Source organism: Anomalospiza imberbis, chromosome 9, assembly GCF_031753505.1.
Source record: "Anomalospiza imberbis isolate Cuckoo-Finch-1a 21T00152 chromosome 9, ASM3175350v1, whole genome shotgun sequence".
Lineage (NCBI taxonomy): Eukaryota > Metazoa > Chordata > Aves > Passeriformes > Viduidae > Anomalospiza > Anomalospiza imberbis.
In genome coordinates, this window is record NC_089689.1 from 9,976,012 (window position 1) to 9,995,344 (window position 19,333).

At 38.7% G+C, this 19,333-nt stretch overlaps 1 protein-coding gene and 2 long non-coding RNA genes across 6 annotated transcripts in view; 1 reads left to right on the forward strand and 2 right to left on the reverse strand.

The window, feature by feature from the left end:
* NR5A2 (nuclear receptor subfamily 5 group A member 2) overlaps window positions 1-19,333 on the forward strand; it is an 88,188-nt gene that overhangs the window by 13,990 nt on the left and 54,865 nt on the right. For all 4 annotated transcript variants that reach the window (XM_068199616.1, XM_068199618.1, XM_068199617.1 and 1 more), the window contains one exon: window positions 2,696-3,342. In XM_068199616.1, coding sequence (XP_068055717.1) covers window positions 2,696-3,342 — 647 coding nt within the window. The remainder of the gene's footprint in view (window positions 1-2,695; window positions 3,343-19,333) is intronic.
* On the reverse strand, window positions 13,922-14,984 carry LOC137479261 (uncharacterized). The gene is made up of 2 exons (XR_011002107.1): window positions 14,818-14,984; window positions 13,922-14,095 (listed from the first exon to the last, which is right to left on the reverse strand). It is a non-coding gene; the product is annotated as an uncharacterized lncRNA (long non-coding RNA).
* On the reverse strand, window positions 17,106-19,074 carry LOC137479263 (uncharacterized). Its single transcript, XR_011002110.1, has 2 exons — window positions 18,986-19,074; window positions 17,106-18,098 (listed from the first exon to the last, which is right to left on the reverse strand). It is a non-coding gene; the product is annotated as an uncharacterized lncRNA (long non-coding RNA).

Below are 19,333 nucleotides of genomic sequence, written 5' to 3' on the forward strand. Positions count from 1 at the left end.
CTTGTTGATATCTTCAACTATACTATAAAATTATAGGATAAGATGTTAATGCATTGTATTTTATATTAAAAAGTTATACAATAATGGTTTTGAAATGTTAATAAAAGGTTACTTTGTATGGCCAGTGAAATTGTTGCTTTATTAAAAAAAATCTAATACGTAAATGGTAGATTACTATCATTTAGGAACCAGTCAAAACCATAATCCATTTTGTCATATAAGTATATAGTTTGATATTTCAGGCTTTTAAAGTTTGTGAATTCATGGATATAGATTGAATAGTTTTGCAGCTTTCAAAAAAAGACTTAATTTAGATTAAACATAAAACCACTGTCCAGATTAGAAAAAAAATTATTCATTTGCTATGGAGAGTGATCTGATTTTATTTGTTTTTCGTCTAGGGTTGTTTTGGTTTTTTTACATATATTCTTCTGACAACAAGGCAGAACACAAAGAAACAGATAAAATAAGGGTTTTTCTCATACTGACTCACCTTTGAGATTAAGGAACCAAATAATCTCTAAAGTTGTGTCCTATATTTTTGTGATGCTACACCTGCGAGGCCATTGCGATTGAAAGAGGATAAGGCGTTTTGAAGCACACTTTTTGACTTCATTTCACTCTCTCATCTACAGAGATGAAAAGTGTACAATACCCTTTGAGAAAACTGAATTCAAAAATATCATCAACTTGAATTTGTGAATCATGCATGGTTCATTCTAACTTTGATATATAAAATATTAAAATTCAGATTTCACAGCAGATGACATTTTTCCTTGACCAAGGACAAGCTCTTAAATTCATTACTGTTACAACTGTATTAAATGACAGTCACCCTAGACGCTTAACTAGAAAAAAATCAGGCCAAGGAGGAAAACTGTAAGCCATGAATGGAACCAGAAAGGACAAGTAGCAGTCACCAGGCTCTGGCAAAGGGAAGCTGTTGATATAACTGAAGATAAACAGAAAAATCAGCCTCCTGCAGTTTGATTGATTCAATAGTGTTGTATTTGCCCACAAGACTGAGCTAGCACTGACACATTGCACTAAACATCCTGAATCATTGCATGTGCTTCCAAATTCAAACAGTACAATTACAGGACATGTGGAATCCTTTTGTCATTGTTGGCATTAAGAAGAAGGATAAAATACATTTGTCTACTCCTACTTTTAACTCCTTTCACTTGCTGACAATGATATAAGACTAAACTTTGTCTTCTGTCATTATACAAAGTTCACCTTAAATTTAAGTGGGATGTATACAAAAGTACTTGCTAATTCAATTTGGCTCACAGTTTTTAATTGCAGAGTACCTGTGAGGATACTGTGTATACAGATTTTAAATTAATTGCATTTACTAGTGATAAAATTAATTTAATGCATTTTGTTAAAAGTCAACATTCAGCAGTAATATTGGCAGGTCATTTTCCCTGCAAATTCAAGTAAAACACCTGTAGTTTTAAAGGTACTGCAGAAAAATGTACTTTAGCTTTCTTATCTACACATCCATACAACTTGTTTTCCCGTTTAGAAAATTGGAAGAACATGTGTTCTCTTAATTGTAAATACTTGTGACATTTTTATGTGTATTTCCCTGATAGTGATATATATAGCCTTAAAAGTCGAGTTCATAAATTACCATGGACCAAAAAAACCATTAAATGTTAAAGTCCTTACGTGATAAGGTACAGTATTATGCGTATCTAGCATTCATAATAAATTTTTAATGTCCTACTAATCCCTAAGATAAAAAGCTCAAGAACTTAACCTCCAGCAATCTCAGCAGTCTCAACATGTCACCAGGCTGTCAAAGGTTCCTCTTTCAATCTAATTGCCGTTGGGCAAGGTGGGCTTGGTGAAAGCTCCTCACTAGTCCATCACATATATGCCATGGTGACAGACACTGTGGTGACAGAGACCACCAGTATGACTCCCAATGCAGCTGTTGAGTAGGATTTGTTTTAATTATTTCTAATTCTAGAGATATTATAAGCCAGAACAGTGTCAATAGTTCCTGTTTCACTTCTATCTTCCATGTAGAAGGCAGCAAGCTGACAGTTTTCTCTCTGCACATTCCAACTGCAGCTAAACATTACCATAGAGCTCAACTAACTAGAAATCTCAAAGTTTTACACCAACCTGGACAGAATCATCAAAAGGAAATGCTTCCTTTTTGCCAAGAGAAATGTATTCCTCTTTGTGACTACTGAACATTTCACAATTTACATTTCAGATGTTTTGCTGCGGTGGAAGGCAGTAATGGAATGATTATAATGAGACATGTGGTCTGCTGGATACGTCTCAGACAAATTCTGGACTTCAGCCCTTGTTTCTTAATGACATAGTAGCTTGATAAAAACCCAAATGTACATTGAGATTTCCACATGATCCCATAGCAGGTGTGAAATTCCTGTAGCCATCCATTGTGTTTGTCCCTGTGTCCTAATCAATGTACAGAGAAGTCCTTCTTTGTTAGTAATATATGCATGTGACATTTAAATCACTAGAAAAAAGTGACATTTGTTAAGTCAAAATAAATGCTTTTCCTTAGGAATAAAAGTGTAACTCTGAATTTGTTAAAAAAAAAAAAAGAAGAGTTAAATTTTTACATTTCTGCTCCTTCCTAATATATGTTTGATTACGAATGTCGATTCCAAGTGTTAGTAATGATTTACTTCCTCCTTTCCCCTGACAGCTGTGCGAGCTGACCGAATGCGTGGCGGTCGAAACAAGTTTGGACCAATGTACAAGAGAGACAGGGCACTGAAGCAGCAGAAGAAAGCTCTTATCCGAGCAAATGGACTGAAACTGGAAGCCATGACTCAGGTGATCCAAGCTATGCCAACCGACCTGACGATATCCTCTGCAATCCAGAACATCCATTCAGCTTCTAAAGGCCTACCTCTGAACCATACTGCCTTGCCTCCTACAGACTATGACAGGAGTCCCTTTGTGACCTCTCCGATCAGCATGACAATGCCGCCCCATGGCAGTTTGCAAGGCTACCAAACCTATGGCCATTTTCCAAGCCGTGCTATCAAGTCCGAGTACCCTGACCCTTACACTAGCTCACCAGAGTCAATAATGGGCTACTCATACATGGATAGTTATCAAACAAGCTCACCAGCAAGTATCCCACATCTGATATTGGAACTCCTGAAATGTGAGCCTGATGAGCCACAAGTCCAAGCTAAAATCATGGCATATCTGCAGCAAGAGCAAGCCAACAGAAGCAAACATGATAAGCTCAATACATTCGGGCTTATGTGTAAAATGGCTGACCAAACCCTCTTCTCCATTGTTGAGTGGGCAAGGAGTAGCATCTTCTTTAGAGAACTTAAGGTAGGTAAAAATTTTGCTTTATATTATCATTCAGTCAAGAAAAAAAAAATATTTCTTACAATCTTGTACTTCAAGCAGGAAAGCATGAGTTTTGTTTTCTCCCCCGCAAGCATCTCATTCTTTATTTATTTGGCTTAAAGTAGGCAGACTATTAAAAGGGGAAACTGGCCGCTGACATCCACCTGAGCCTGTAATTAGCTGTAGCAAAGAGATTGAATATTCGGTTCAGCTTTTCTGTACTTCACTATTTATAACAACCATTGTTAACAGCCATAGGGCCTCACATAATCCTACTCCTTCCCTGTCAGCATCACTCACTGTCTGACTTGTACTCAGGGTTGTAAGCACACCTGTTACACCCTTCCATATTCATTTATGTAATTATTTCATTACCTTATTTAACATTTGGGAGAATGCCATTTCTGTCCACCTCCATTCATACTTTGTGTAAGTCCATATTTGGAATATTCAGTTTCTCAGCGGGATATTATTTTATGCATTCCCGTGTGTCTAATTAATTGTGAAGGCTGAAACCTAAGCAGGATATACATGGAACAGAAAGCAATGAGGAAGTAGATACCTCAAGGACTCCTTTTGGTTCTCATCACCACTGATACATGAGGGATTCCCTGAGTCTAGGCTGCTACAATGACCTCTATGCTCTTATTTTTGCTGGAGCACCCAGGAAATCCTCATGCACAGCTTTCTGGTGGACAGAAATTCGCCCATTTACATTTTTCAGACTTGTTGTTAAAGCAGCTTTGTGGTCTGTTATGAGCATGTCTGAAATTTCAAGTCTGAAATTTTAAGCCAGAAATTTGAGATGAGACAATAGATATGAACTACAGTATTTAACCACTGTCTTGATACAAAAATCAGCTCTGGAAAGAATAATCTTTAGTCTCAAAAAACCCTCAAGATGGTGAACTCAACTCACACCTGATTTTCTCTGTTACATTGCTAGTTACTGTGTTTGTCTGCTACAGAGAGATGTTTTTGCCATGAGTATTTGCTACTGAAATCTGTAAAGTTTTGTGACTGCCTGTGATTTCTGACTAGAAAATAACTCAGCTTCCAAATATAACAATTACTGTAGGATTTCACTGAGAATTGAATCTACATGAGTTAAGAGCACAAAAGGGAGATCCATTGAAAAGCTGCACTCAGAGTGCTTGCCACAACAGTATGTCTGTCATGACCATAAGGACCTGGACACATGAGATACAGCCAGATTACAAGAAAAGCAAGCTGTATATGCTGCATATGCAACTCCAGCTTCTTTCCATTTTTTGTGAGAATGATTGCAGGAATCATTGAAAGCTCAGTCTATTCAAAGAGAAAGAAGAGAGGAAGTTTACTTAGAGAGGAAAATCAAATTGCATTAAAGAGAATAAAAGACTGTCACATGTTTGCTATCTTAGTTGTATACAATTTTGTAGTCAGCTATAAGCCATGCTACTCATTTGAAATAGTTTAAAAATTTAAATTGAGAACATGTTATATTTCCAGCAGATTATGTGGCAAATATCTGAGACCAGATCTTTCTATCCACACACTGGGGAGTACTTTAGTCAAGAGTAAAGTATTCTAGAGTTAAAAATGACTGTCTTGCATATACCTTTCAGTGTACAAACTTTTAAGTTACAATCTGCCCTAAAATTCCATTTATAATTAAAGTCACAAATTTTATAAGCACTCAACATGCTATACTGGGAACAGTTTTAAAGATGGCCTTCACCTCCAACCTCAGCCTGGATTATGTTCTTCAACCAACCTGTGTTTACTAGAATGGACACAAAATATGCAGAAATTTGTTTGTGAAAATGCTGACCAACTTCTCCTGGTTCTGGATGTATTATTATACATTACCATGTACACACAGGCTTCTGGAAATACACATATTCTAAAAATTTGTTACATAGAGCCTTCGGCTTATGAACTGATTTTCACACATTTGTAGAAGGCATTGCTTTCACCTTAGAGTTTGTACCCTTTGTATCTTGGAAGCTTCGAGGTCAGACAGTTTCACACCTTCTGGCATATTCAGAGTATATTTTTTTAGCTGGACAAGATCAACAAAATTTCACAGCATTCCAGAACAATAACAACTCATTAAGAAATCCATCTACATCCAAAATTTAGGGACCAGACTATACACAATGCTAAGAACTTTAAGCTTTTCAGTTTCAAAAACATGTTTAGATCAGACCCTACTTTTTTAACAGCACTGGGTAACAAAATCTCTCTTTAGAGTTGAAAGGACAAGAACATTATTAAGCAAAAGATTTCCAGACCTTTCCTGAACGCAGTTCTCTTCTATCCATCCACGATTTCAGGTTCTTCGGATTGAGGTAGCAAAAGCAGCTACTTCAGATTGCTCCACAGGACATGAATACCTGTGAGAGAGGGTACAAAAAAAGCCACCTAAGAATATGAAATATTTTAAATGCAGAAGGAAGGGGAGGTAACTGTGATAAAGATGCAATTAGATTTTCAGAACAGCTAAGTGTTCCCTATCTATTCACAGCTGAGAAGTATGTATTTGCTCAAAAAGATATGTTAGTTTTATTCCTACCTGTCTAAACAACGGAATATTGATATGTCTTTCAGATAAGATAGGTGCATTACCAGATTTCTACAACTAAAAATTTAAATTACTCAAATAATTAAAGAGCACAAAATTGTAAATGTGGTTTGTATGCAATTCATCTTGGCTTTGTCATGATGAGCGGTGCCTCGCACAACTGGCTGTTAGTTACTAGGAGCATGTCTACAATTATTTACTGTATCTTTTCATTGTAAATTTTGCCTTACACCCTCATCTCTTCAATTAATATAAAGGAGCAATCATTTTCCTTTCTGCTAAATGTACAGATTTGTAGTTAGCAGAATTCAGGGGGAGGATATAATAAAAATGCTGTCCAAGTCCAGCAGTGGTTTAGGCCACATTTACCCTAGAGATAATAACAAAATCCCACCACTGAGCTACAGCTTTAAAGTTTACCTTATTTCTTTCCTTCTGACTGCAGATTTGGGTTTTTTTTAAAGAAATCTCAAATGAAAAAATCTGTTTTAAAACTTTATTTTCTGAAGCTTTTACCAGTTCAAGCTTATCACAATCTTCTCACTTGTTGATCTACAAATTTTTGTTGCCTCTTTTGGAATATGTCACAATTTGAGAATGTAAAAGGGAAAAATATGGACTGCGTAGAACTACCCACAGCATACACTGCCTTTGAATATCACCTATGTATGGACTTCAGTATGTAATTTAAGGGTAATTTTCACACTTGCTGAGGAGCAGATCCTCTCATCTTCATGTAGGATATCAGAAACTAATGGAAAAATTAAAGAAGCCAACTAGTCAGGATTAATAATAATGTTGTCAGAGTAAAATCCAAAGCAGCCAATTGCAACCCAGTAAATTTGAATTTAACACCTGATAAAATCTCAAATATCCCTACATGTCTGGTGAAGTCAGAATACTTTGTAAGGAATAATTAAGCCATAAATTCTGGTGAGGTTGATGTTACAAATTACTTTTTTATTCATAATGAGATGTATTTCTGTTTGGTTCTTTATACACTGATGAAACAATACAGAGGTTACAACCCAAGAAACTCAGGATAATAGCAATAGCAATAGCAATAGCAATAGTAATAGTAAAGAAGGCCTTTGTTTGCTATTCTGGAGTTGTTGAAAGCTCAGTAAATATAAAAGTAAGATATATCCATCTTATCCTCAGCTAAGAAAACTCAGGAATGCCCTGGGGATGCTAGATTTGTCGCCAGTTGTCTTAGTAAGGTGAAAGGTCTTTGTACCAAGCTAAAAAGAAAATATTGCAAGAGTTTCCAGAGTCCAAAGGCTGCCTGGCCCCAAGTAATGATGCAGACAGCTTCTCTGCACTGGTCTTTCCTCATCAGCCCACATCAGGGAAAATTCAAAGACTGCTTCCAGAGCTAACTATTACTGAACCCATAAAAGAAAGCAGTCTCTGCCTAGAGCAGGAGAAACACAGGACCTGCATTGTAAAACAGTCCTCAGGATACTTTCTTCTGGCTGAAGATCACAAAAAATCAACTATATGTTAATAGATACAAAAGGCACTAAAAGAATGGTGACTCACAAAAAAAACCCTACCTTTCCTTATTTGGCTATTTTAGTGAGGATGTCATAGGTCAAAGTACCATGTGAGCACAAACCTTGTGGTGAATGATTGCAGGAAGAACCAGTGCACTTCATGGTAAAAAAGCTCATCCTACAATTATTCACTGAGTTTGCAAATTTAGACCATTCATTGATGTCAGACTGTATCAGACCCAAGCCAGATTTCTTGCTGTAAGTGTAAATTTGCTCATGGTTACATTAGCTGTAGCCCTCAAAGAAACAGTGGTTTAAGCACATATCTCCAAAGGACCTTGCACTGTGCATGGCATCACAGATATTTTGGCAGCTCATAAACTAACAAAGGCCTAGCTTTGTGTTACATATTTCAGAAGTGAAATTATATTATCAGAGTTTCAATTTATTTCTGTAAATGCAAACAATCTGAATAGGATTAACAGAACTCCTAGAGGCTCCTAATTTCTTCTGTGAAATCAATTTAGATAGATGTAATAATGTAATACTTATATACCAGCTTTAATTTCAAATTTCAGTCCATATGTAGTTGAGAATCAAGGAATGCATAGAAAGTAAGGAATTATACAACAGAAATCAAATAATTAAATGGAATTTGCACAAAATAGCCAAAAATAGTTTTGGGTTCTGCTGGGGTTTTGTTTTTTGAGAAAAAGATCAGCACTGAAATACCTTTAAAAAATTCAGGATGATGAAAGTTTGATATATTATTAAGACTTAAGTAATCAAGTGCAATTTGATAACTTGAAGTGCTTTTGGACTTTGTAGTGTGTGTTTATCAGGACAGGAAATGCAACTCACATAGCGGATGAAATCAAATTTCTGCAGTGTTCTTTCAGTCACGGAAGCTGCCAGAAACTGAGGTGCAGGAATACACTTGATACAGTAATCAGATTAGTTAATATGGTGTCATGTGTAACTGCTGATTTTTGGTCTGGCTTCAGCGTATCTGGATCTAAGAAAAATATTCCTCAAACACTTAAAAATGTAGAGGAACACATTGTTAGAATAAACTTCATGATGATCTGGCTCTTCTCCAGACAAAGGCAAATTAAACACTGTATTTCAGCATGAGGGCATGTGATTTTGCAGCCTTTCTAAACAGTTTGTTCAGTGCTGGCACATTTTTTAGGCATAAAGAGAAAGATGGCATACTCTTATGCCTTTCCATGTCAGAGCTGGTACTTTAGTTTCACTCTGGTGTAGGATGTTATCACCCCTGATAGCAGGAGAGTGAGTTTAGTCTCTCTGGATTCAGTAATTTTCTATCTAACACCCAGTTAAGCATCATGCTGCGACTAAGAACCACGTTGCATGTAGGTGTTTTTGGAAGCACTGCCACTTCTGCACCTGAGTGCACCTGTCCCCAGCACTTTACCAGCAAAGTTACCATGAACAGCCGTGGTACAGTAACAAAGTTTTGTTACTTACAGAGAAAATTTGAGCAAGTAACAATCCAAAAACCTGCCAGCCCCTAAGTAGAGAAGTAATAGCCTGATTTATGGACACAATGAGTTACACAGCTACAGCCACTCCTGCTACAAGTCCTGAAGCAGACACTGAGTTAATCTGAGTTTGAGGTATTGGTTACACAAAACAGAAGTTTAATATTACAGTTTAATTGTTTTCCTTCAAAATGTAAGCTTCCAATTTAAGTTTGACAATTGCCAGCAGTGACATAGAAAGATTACTTGGGTGTGTTAGCAAATGTATATCACTGCTGTAGGGCGAGATGAAAAACCAGTGCTCTTTAGATCTTGTATGCTGAGTAGTCCAAAGGGATGTTAAAGGCAACTCCAACAATAACTCCTGTACTAAGAAACTGAACATGGAATGCTTAGCCATGTTGACAGTCTGTTGTATTTTCACACAATTTTTAGCTGTTGCTTTCTGCTGTGAAGGCCTGATCATTTTGCCAAATGATGGAGAGCTTTACACATTGAAAATTAAACAATTCCAATCTCTTGGAAAAATCAGATATATTGCCTGATTTCACTTAGTAAGGTTACATTTTTATTGTCAGAATGACAGAGCTTTACTTGCAAAGATCTCCAGTTTTTGCAAGTTTTTGCCCAAAAACAAATCCCAAAAAGAGCTGGTTTTTCATCTGCAAATTATGATATTTTGTATAACCAGCTGTAGATCTTAGAGCAGGAAGAGAACTTGTTTCGTTCCAATCCAGAGTTTTTGTATGGTGTCTGTATCATTCAGAACCAGCACTTGTATACAATATCTGTATCATATTTCTGATCTATGGGATGGCTCCCAGTTACAGTGGAAATTTGCCTCTATAAATTTATCAACGTTGGTCAGATTTAAGGATATTCTTCTGTCAACCTGTAGCCTTTAGGATCACCTGCAGTAAGGATGAAATCCCAGCCATACTGAAGTCACTTACAGACTTCCTATTAAGTCCTGCTGAAGCTGCATCATATAAATGGATGTTCTTTTATACAGCCATATGAAAGCCTTGTAGAACTACAACATCTGAACACAACACACCTAGGAGAGTGAGAAACTGTGTAGTTCCTCACCATGAATGTTATTGGTGCTGTCTCTAGTAGCACCACAAATATGTTTTCCACAGCACTCAGTCATCAGACTCATTATTGGAGAGAAGGCCTAAAGCTGAGAGCTTTCAAACTGTGCTGCAAACTGTAGGATCACTCAGAACAGGTCGGACACCTTATTCAGCTGTGTAAGCACAGAACATACTAAAGGACTTGCGTATTTTCCATTCCAGCACAGTTTTATTCAGAGCTAATGTCGGGTAAATCACAACACACCGTCTTAGCCCATTACAAAATGGGTTTGAAACATTTGCTCTCCACGTCCCACAGAAACCGCTGGGCACGGCAGCAGCATCACCTCAGCCTCACTGCGGGGCAGAGGCCGCCATCCCCCCACAGGACTATCCACCTCACCTCCCTCACAGAGAGCCTTGGGAGCCCCAGGGACGTGGCAGAGTTGGAAGGGACGAGACAAGGACACGTACCGGCAGTGAGGGAGCCCAGGGCCTTGGCCGGAGCTTGAATGGCGCCGTGGGTGGGGCCCAGGTGGGGCCATGAGGGGAGTTGGGGCTGGCAGGTGAAGCGAGGGGCTGTGCCCAGCGCAGGCATCAGCAAATAACACGGGAGAAAAGCTGGAAAAAGCGGCTAACTCGAGCCACGGCTCTGCTCCTCTGAGGCTGCCTCCGGACCGAGTGGAGGGTCGGCGCTGGCAGCCCGCGGTGCCGCCCACAGCTCTACGCTCCAGCGCCGCTGCAGCGCGGGCAGGACCGGGCCGGGCCGGGCCGGGCGTGTGGCGGCGTCCGTGCCCATCCCCGGGCTCCTGCCTCGAGGGGTTGAGGGGCTCCCGCGGCCCTCCCAGGGAAGGGGCCGCTCACTTCTCCGCGTCCCCCCTCGAGCGGCTGCGGCGGGCTGCGTGCCCTTCGGCAGCCCAGCCAGGGGCTCCTGTGTGACGCGGGGACAGGGACGCGGGCGCCCGCCGGGAGCCGCGGCTGCCAGGCGCTCTCCGCAGAGGTGCCGCCCTCTCCTCGGCTGTCCGCGCCTGGCTGCGCGGCCGCATCCAGGGACGGCGAAAGCCTTTCTGCTGAAAGGTGGACCAGCGGTTAGTTTTGCTCTGACATTTCCCCAAATCCAACTGCTGTCAAGAAAGTTCAAAGGCACGCATTAAATTTTTTCCCTAAAATGTTCTTTATTTGCTATTTTGAAATAGGGACTGAAAGTTGTTGCTACTGGCATCACTACACGCACATTTTCAGTGCAACCGCAGAAGAAACAAAAGGGCAGATTTAAGAAGGAATGAAGAAAAACTGCAAAAGTGATGAAATATGGTGGAGGTGGGAGAACGAAGATGTAATTTCATGTAGATGTTCTCAGTGTCTTTTTTCCACTTCTGTAACCTGTGGAATTCCAGTTATAGGTAGTTAGGAAAACATTAGGGTAGTCCGGGAAAAAATATTTAACACTGTGTCTTGGAAACACCCCACTCATTAGAGCAACCATTACAGACAAAAAAGGATAAATTAGTAAAATAAAATACTAAGTAACCATACTGCAGTGAAAAAAGAAATTTCATTTTATCTGATTCTGGAGTTTTCTGTCATACTCATCACTTGGAGAGGGAAAGAAACTAAAATCTGTGTTCGGAAATTCAGAAATAGAAAAATGCTTTTCACATCTAAATACAGCTCTTGCATTTGTTGAAAGAAAAGTTACTTTGATTTTTGTTGCTAAATAAAATCTTGGATCAAGTAAAATTAATTTTAAAAAATTAGTTAAGGCAACAATAAACACAGGAAATATACATGAATAAAGTGTTCTAAAAGTCAGGCAACTCTTTTAAGACTATAAATATCACCTAAGCAAGGCCACTATAATTAGCAAAGGGTGAACAAAAGAAGACATCCAGAAATAGATGGGCAAGGGGGAGGCTGGGAGGGTGAAATGTCTCGGTTAACCTTATTTGAGTGTTCTTTCCATAGCATAGGAAATGGTTCCAGCTAGCTCATGAGTTCTATTGGTATTAACTGATTTTAAAAGGACATTTCCATGTTGTCCCTATGCCAAGGAAATTCTTTTACTGGCGTGTTCGCTGAGTACAGGAAACATCATCCTGACTAAGTGACACTGAATGTGAGGAAGAATTGTATCTTTATTCTGGTGTTACAGTTAATACCGTCTCTTTGTTTCATCTGGAGACCTTTTGGTATTTATTGAGGAATGCTCACTGCAGTCTCCCAGTTTGTCCTGACTAGTGACCACACTGGTGGTGCTGAGTCATAATCCCTCACCACTCAAGAAGCAGCTTTCTGCATCTCTTAGGCAACTGATTAGTCTGAGGGATGATCCAGCACTTCAGGGGAGGCAGAGACAGAGCTGTCTGGTCATGTGCTCATCTGCTTCATCCCTCTTCAAGGTATGGGCAGAAAGGGCTGACAGTGATGGGAACCTTCCTCATCCGCATGCTGTGGCCAGAATTTGCTGTGCAATAAAATAAATATGTGCCTGTAACTGCCTGCTCTTCTAAATAGAGAGCTGAACAAATCAGCCTTGTATATAGAATTTTTCAGTGTAAGTCAGGCTGTGCTTATGGACCCAGTCTTGTACTGCATATCAGAAAAAGCTTTAATGTAACCAATGAGAATTTTGTCCAAGTAAGAAGTGCAAGTTAAGATCTTGAATACTCTATTTCCATTTTCATTCATAGTATTTGCCAGTTTTCTGTTTTCTTCTGTAAAGCTGCCTGTGTCAAGCATTTAAGTTTCATTTGCCACATGTTACTTCTAAATTCCTTGTTATCTACTTTATCTTCTTTTTCTTTCTCCTTCTTGGGAATTGTGCTAGTGCCATGGCCACTACATAGGCAGCAGTAACTGCAATTATTTGTGGCTTTGGGCTCCAATGACATTTTGCTTCAATCAGTCAGTGGTTTCAGTGACAAGCCCTCAAAATCTTTGTGCACCCTTTTTGGAAAAGGTGGAAATATTTGAGAAAAAGTTTCATGGCATGTGGATCATAAAGGTCAGCAGTCATCATATTGATATTTCTAGAGCTCAGTAAAAATCACAATAAAACCCCAAAGGTATTTAATCCTAAGTATTACCTTTCCTTCACGTAACAGCTAAAACATGTAGAAAGAATAATAGATGACAATTGCCCAAAGTTTCTGTTTCTGCTCCTGTCTGTGCAGTGGTTTTAGGGCAATAAGAACCCTGTCCTTAGAACTGTGGGAGATGGCAGGGATGTATTAGACTGCCTGCTAGGAGACATGAGACTAAATTAGGTGGTGCTAATAGTCTGATGTGCAAGTGGAAGCCAAAACTAATGTGTAGCTTGTACCCAGGTCACTATAGCATAAAATAGTTTCAGTTTCTTTTTTGACAACCCCACAGTCACTGAGGTATCTTTAATCGACACATGGAGAGAAGAGCAGGACACAGAAAAACAGCTGCTCACAAACAAATTCTACTGAGTATTGTTTGGGTTAGTACCTATCATACTCATGAAAAACAAGAACAGGCAATTTTCTGCATCTGAGGCCAAGACGTGGGTTGTCCTAACACAATTTGGAATATCTGTCATATTGCTAAGATTTTACCTAGAATTTCAAGTCTTTGGGAAATCCAAAATTGCTGTAAGAAGTAGCACTGCCTTTCTGATGGCAGGGCTTGGAAAATAATGGTTCTTGCTTATAGTACAGTGAATAAACAAGAATATTAACAACAGCAACAATAGTAATAACTTTAAGTAGAAAGAAACACATGGCAATTGTTTTATGTGGTCCATGGCTTGGACCCATCATTTACAAGATAGGCTCTCATTTGGCAAGTGTGGTCAAGGACAGTGCTGTCTCCTGACTAGGAATGAACTTGCAGGGAGAGTGTTCCCAGTAGGAAGGGTTGGACCTCAAAGTGTGTATTTACATGAGTAGCTCATTTGGTAAAGTTGAACCACATTTATTTTTAATTTGCATGCCTCTCCTTTAAGTCATACCCTTGTCCTCTTGACTTCAGTGGGAGCTCCACATGTTTTGCCTTTGATTCTGCTGCATGCTGGCAACTCTAATTAGTGTTAACAGGAGTTCAGTGGAGTTTCTTGCTCTCCTTTCTCTGTAAAAGAGTTTACAGATCAGGAGTTGGAGCTCTATCAAACTGGTACATGGTGCCTATCAAGAATGTATCTTCCTTTGTTTTTCCCAGCCAAAGTGGAATTTAACCTTTTTCTAACAATGGTGGTGTAACTATGAGAAAAATGACTTTGATCATTCTAACAAACTCCTCTTAGTTTTGAAAAAAATTCTTAGTATTGGCTTTGATTTTTTTAACAGGTGTAATTTCAGCTAGTTAACACAGCCTTACTGTTTCAATTGCTATCATAGTAAATTGGTGCAGTAAATATGAGTTGGAACAGCTCAGTTCTCTGGGGTTAGAGATTGCAATTCAAACTAAACCTCAGAAACTGCTTTGAACTCCAGAGGTATTTTGTATAGGGACACTATGCTACCTGGGAGAAGACTGGGAGAATCCAGTCCTTTTTTGCAATGTTGCTGGTTTTATTAAGAATAAACACCCCCCACCAAACCCTCGCCTTCAAGCATCACATCTTGAAAACAGAAATGCTGTTCCATTTTGAGATTTTAATCTCAGACATTCATACCCATGTGTATGGACAGACACAATGAACAGGAGCCACTTTTCTCCTTCTTCCTAAGAACTGTCGCATGTGGCTTTCTGTGCTCACATAATCCTCCTTCCAATATTTCAAAAGACACAGACCTTCCCAGCATGATGATAAAGTTTTCCTGTGTTCCAATAATAAAAGTTGAATGTACCAGTAATTTCCAGTTCCTCTGTGGCTGGGCAGCCTGTGAAGACTAAATCAGAAGTAGCCAACCTGCAGTATCAGTGTGGGAGTCGGAAACAGATGTTCAGCGGACAATACAATTTGTTGTCACTGTCGATACTATATGGCACTTTTCCCAACAGAAATTGTCTGTAGTTGGAAAGGAATGTAAGGAATGATTCATGCCCCAAATTATTATTATTTGTTATACTACTGTTAATGTTAAATATGCCTTGCTTTATTTTGTTTCAAATGCCTGAATCAGAGAGGCATATCCACTCAAAAATACAATTAACTGGGCTTGTAGCATGCATGTACGATGTAAGCCAATTATTTTAAGACTTTTTTCCTCAAGACAAGATATTCTGTTATATTATAACCAAGAGTCAAATTCTCTTCTTTAGAATGAGCATAATTTAACCTTCAGTTTTATAAAATAGCTCAGTAGCTATTTACACAAAAAGCACATGGCAGGAGGTAAATGAGACAAATTATTTCATGCGAATCTGAGTGTGTATCTATAAAAATTAAAATGTATTATAACCATACAATAGTATTTTTATACATATAATAACATTTACAGTAGTTTATGTCTTGTAAATTCTAATAGGCCATTTGGGCATTCAAAACAGATCAAACACTCAAATGAGCAAAACCCTCTATTAGCATATGATGGTAGCATATGATGCCTAGCCTTGATTTCCAGATTTCATGAATATTACAAAAGCAGATGCACTAGATCATACTTACTGTAAAAGGAAATGGATTGGGTTAGGTGCTTTTGAAATTAAATATTAATTTTTTCAGCGAGACATCAAATATATTAAAAAAATGCAGAAAGCCTAAGTGAAACCAAAACTAAATAAAAATTAATATATTCAGTAGGAGTGTAAAAGAGCTAAAGATCTGACTGCCAGAAAATTTGGTTATAAGACCTATATTTTACAGGAAAAGTAACACTAGATATTTTCAAAAATGAAGACATCTGGAATTTGACTTGGAGTTCAGTGAAACTGGTGACAAAAGTGATCTGTAATCGCTGACTGTTGTGTCTCTGACAGACTTTCTTTAGAGATATTAAAAAGAAGAAAATGTGTGTTTAATCATATGGCCTGAACAAGAGCAAAAGATTTTAGCACTATCAAATCAAACAGCTCTCTTATTTTTACAAATGCATGTGGTAATACTTCACAGTAATCTTTTTATAATACTAATTATGCATTTACTGTGTTTACTGTTGCAGCATTCTGCAACAGAGTGGTTTATGTTGTACATCAGGTTTTAGTCAACGGGAAACATGAAAGGATTCTCAGCTGTGCATTTCTTTGCAACTGCTGCACGATTTAGTCTCAAAACCTATCCATTGTCCAGATTTTTTTTATGCTTTTAGATGTAGTGAATTTAGATATATTTCCATAGTGGAACACGAGGTGATTCTGAGAAAGAGCTTGAACATAGCAAAATTTTTCAAGTCGGCATGAGATGAAGCAGGATGAAATAGCTGATAATGTAACATTTAGCACACTTGTAATCAATGTGCTGAATTTCTCTGTGTGTGTGTCTGTATATTTTTATATATATTCATGGGTTAAACTGAGTTTTTCATCAAGTAGATGTTGGCAAGTGCCAAAGTGATTTAGGATTAGAATGGGATTTAGGCTAATTTAGCTAGACTTGTATTTCTCATTTCATCATCATGCCAGGGATACTGTGACAGTTGTGGGTTTTCTTTAATTTATGAAATAGACAAAATTAAATGTCCATACCAGACATACCACTAGGTTACGGGGAGTGAAAGAGAAACACTGCATTAGGCCTTGCTCTTTTGTCTGCACCCAGCAGAGAGTCCTGAATGTACAAAACAGCTGGGAAACTTCCTATGTAGCACACAGCTTGAAAAATGAATTCAAACTTTTTTTAAAAAATGAATCTGATTGGATTTATTTCAAGTGACTGTTATTCTGATTCTGTAGTATATCTCTTTGTAAAATATTAATAGGTACAGAAGTGTGCTATCTGGGTCTATTACATCATTTTTAATACTAACTCTACTCTCATTTTTACCATCATGAGAGTTGAATCCAATAAAAGTTTGAACTTTGAATACTTTTTATTGCAATACTAGAGACATATACTAGACATATACTAGAGCTCATACTACTTAAAATTTCAAAACTTACTTGATTAAAATAGACCTGTTTACAAAGGTGACTAATCCACCCTTTTCAATCATGATTCATTTTTTTATTATGTTTTATCGTCTGAATGACACCTTGCTGTCTCTCCTTGTCAATTTAATTATATTTTTTTGAAAAAGAGTGGCTTTTGAAGGAGACAAATGTTGATGTTCAGGTTACAGGAAAGATTTCCAAAGAGATGAGAGAAAAAGAGATTACTGAAATTAGCAGCAGTGTGTCTCGCCTGCTAGTGAGAGGAGCGAGCAGCACTGGGAGGAGAGGAAACCCTTGGCCACCGCATAGTGTGGCTGTGTACACCAGAGTTACTTAGAGTGCTCTGAATCTCATCTTTTGATCTCGGGCGATATTTTTCTCTGTTATGTCACAGAGGTCACCTGGCTCATGTGTGACAAACTGCCTGCATAAGTCACAGTGCCAGTGGCAGAGATTTGTAACCATGTCCCTGGTCCATTGCCTTTGAATTATTTCGCAGGCCCTCTGCTTTACATTTACACTCTGTCGGAAGATGAACAGGGGAAGGGAGTAAAATCAAGGGCAGGGTCTCATCCTGAAGGACAAGGGGAAACAGGTGGAAGGTTAATGGCCCTGGAGCGTATCCACAAGCCTCTCAGGCTTGATATATGGGCCTCAGGCCTAAAACGGGCATTGGCTTTCAAAGATATATTATTTCATTTGAGGAGAGACATTCTGGAGTTCCTGCATTTGTCTGCTGATAGATGATCCTCTGTCCACAATTGGTTATGGCGTGTGAGTTTTCCTTGGGCCTGCTCCCGTACATAAAAATTCTGCTGAGCTCTCCAACCTTTTGCATGCCTGTGAGAATGGGACGTGTGCGGGCCTTTTGGCAGGCAGCTGGATTTTTGTTGCTGCTATTTTCGTAATTCCTTTTGAAGCGCCAGGCAAGTGGGGGATGAAAGGCACTTCTGTTCATTCATACGCGGCCGGGCAGGGGCAGCCTCGCGGGGACAGACATGGGGCAGAAGAAGACGTCAGGGACCCATTATGCACTCGTGTGTCTGCAGCCCATGCAGAAGTCACTCCTGCTGACCCCGTATTTTATACTGGCACATGCCTGCAGAAAAATGAAAATGGGGAAATAATTTGCATAATTTTCATGACCTCCCTTGGTTTGTTGTATTAAAGTTCTGCTAGGGTTTTTGCTTGTGCTTCAGCTTATGGGAATAAAACTAAGATAGAAACTTCATATCTTGAAATTTTTGTGTCCTTCTCCAGAATATTTACCTCAGGCACCTCATGAAAATGAGATGCTACTGCCCACGTTTCAGTGAAGCACCAGAGGCCCCAGAGCTGGTTCTGCTCAGCGTGACAGGACTGTGCTGTGGGCAGGGCACGGTGCTGGCAGGACCTGGCCCTGCCCCATCTCTTGTGGCCAGCTCAGAGGGGCACCTTGGCTTGCACAGAGGAGCCTGGTGGCAAAGGCCTGGGTCCAGAGAGGGAGCAAGTCCCAAAATCACTGCCACAATGACACTCCCATGGCATCTTCTGTCATTGCATGACTGTCAAAAATTGTGGGCAAATCTGTTTAAAAACCAAAGTGTTTAACAAAAATCCCCAAAATCTTAACATATATTTTTGCTTAACATAGCCTACATAACAGCTTGTTAAATTCTCTTAATTTTTACCTGATTGTAGTTACTGTTACAGGATTGTGTATCTAAGGTCTATTACTCCGTGGCAGCATGATTTTAAGGAAAGTGGAATATATGTTTTTACTATATAAAATATATTCATTTATATTTGTTTTAATAACAAATAACTGTTTAGTTTCAGTGGACAAATTTTGCTTGTAAGAATTTGCATTAAATATACTTAAATATCTCCTAGTTCTACCTTTTTTATTTTTCCTATGCTACTAAAAAAGGAAAGTAAATGCAGGATATATGACATAAGTTGCAATGAAGTTTGATTGCTTTGTTTTTGCAACAGTAAAACTTGTACTTAAATTGCAAAAACATTGTATTGGTACCATGTTGTTTGTGTAATTAGGTTCTTCTTTTGTTTTCACTGAACTCAGTTACTAAACTCTCCAGTGTGAGAAGATCAGGCTCATTCTGCATTTCAGTCAGTTCCTGTAGAAAACTTATTGTGCAGTGCAATTACTCTTTCTTCCTTTAGTGTTCTGCAGAGTTTAAGTTAGACAAGCGAGCTAGAAACTTGAGAGATATTTAGTGTCTCCTGCAGCCATAGGAAGGAAATCTGAGGAGTTGTTAAAAGGAAAGATTTAGAAGCAGAAATTCTACAGAGAGAACAGAACAGAGTGTTAGCAGGCAGGAGGATCTGCTTTTC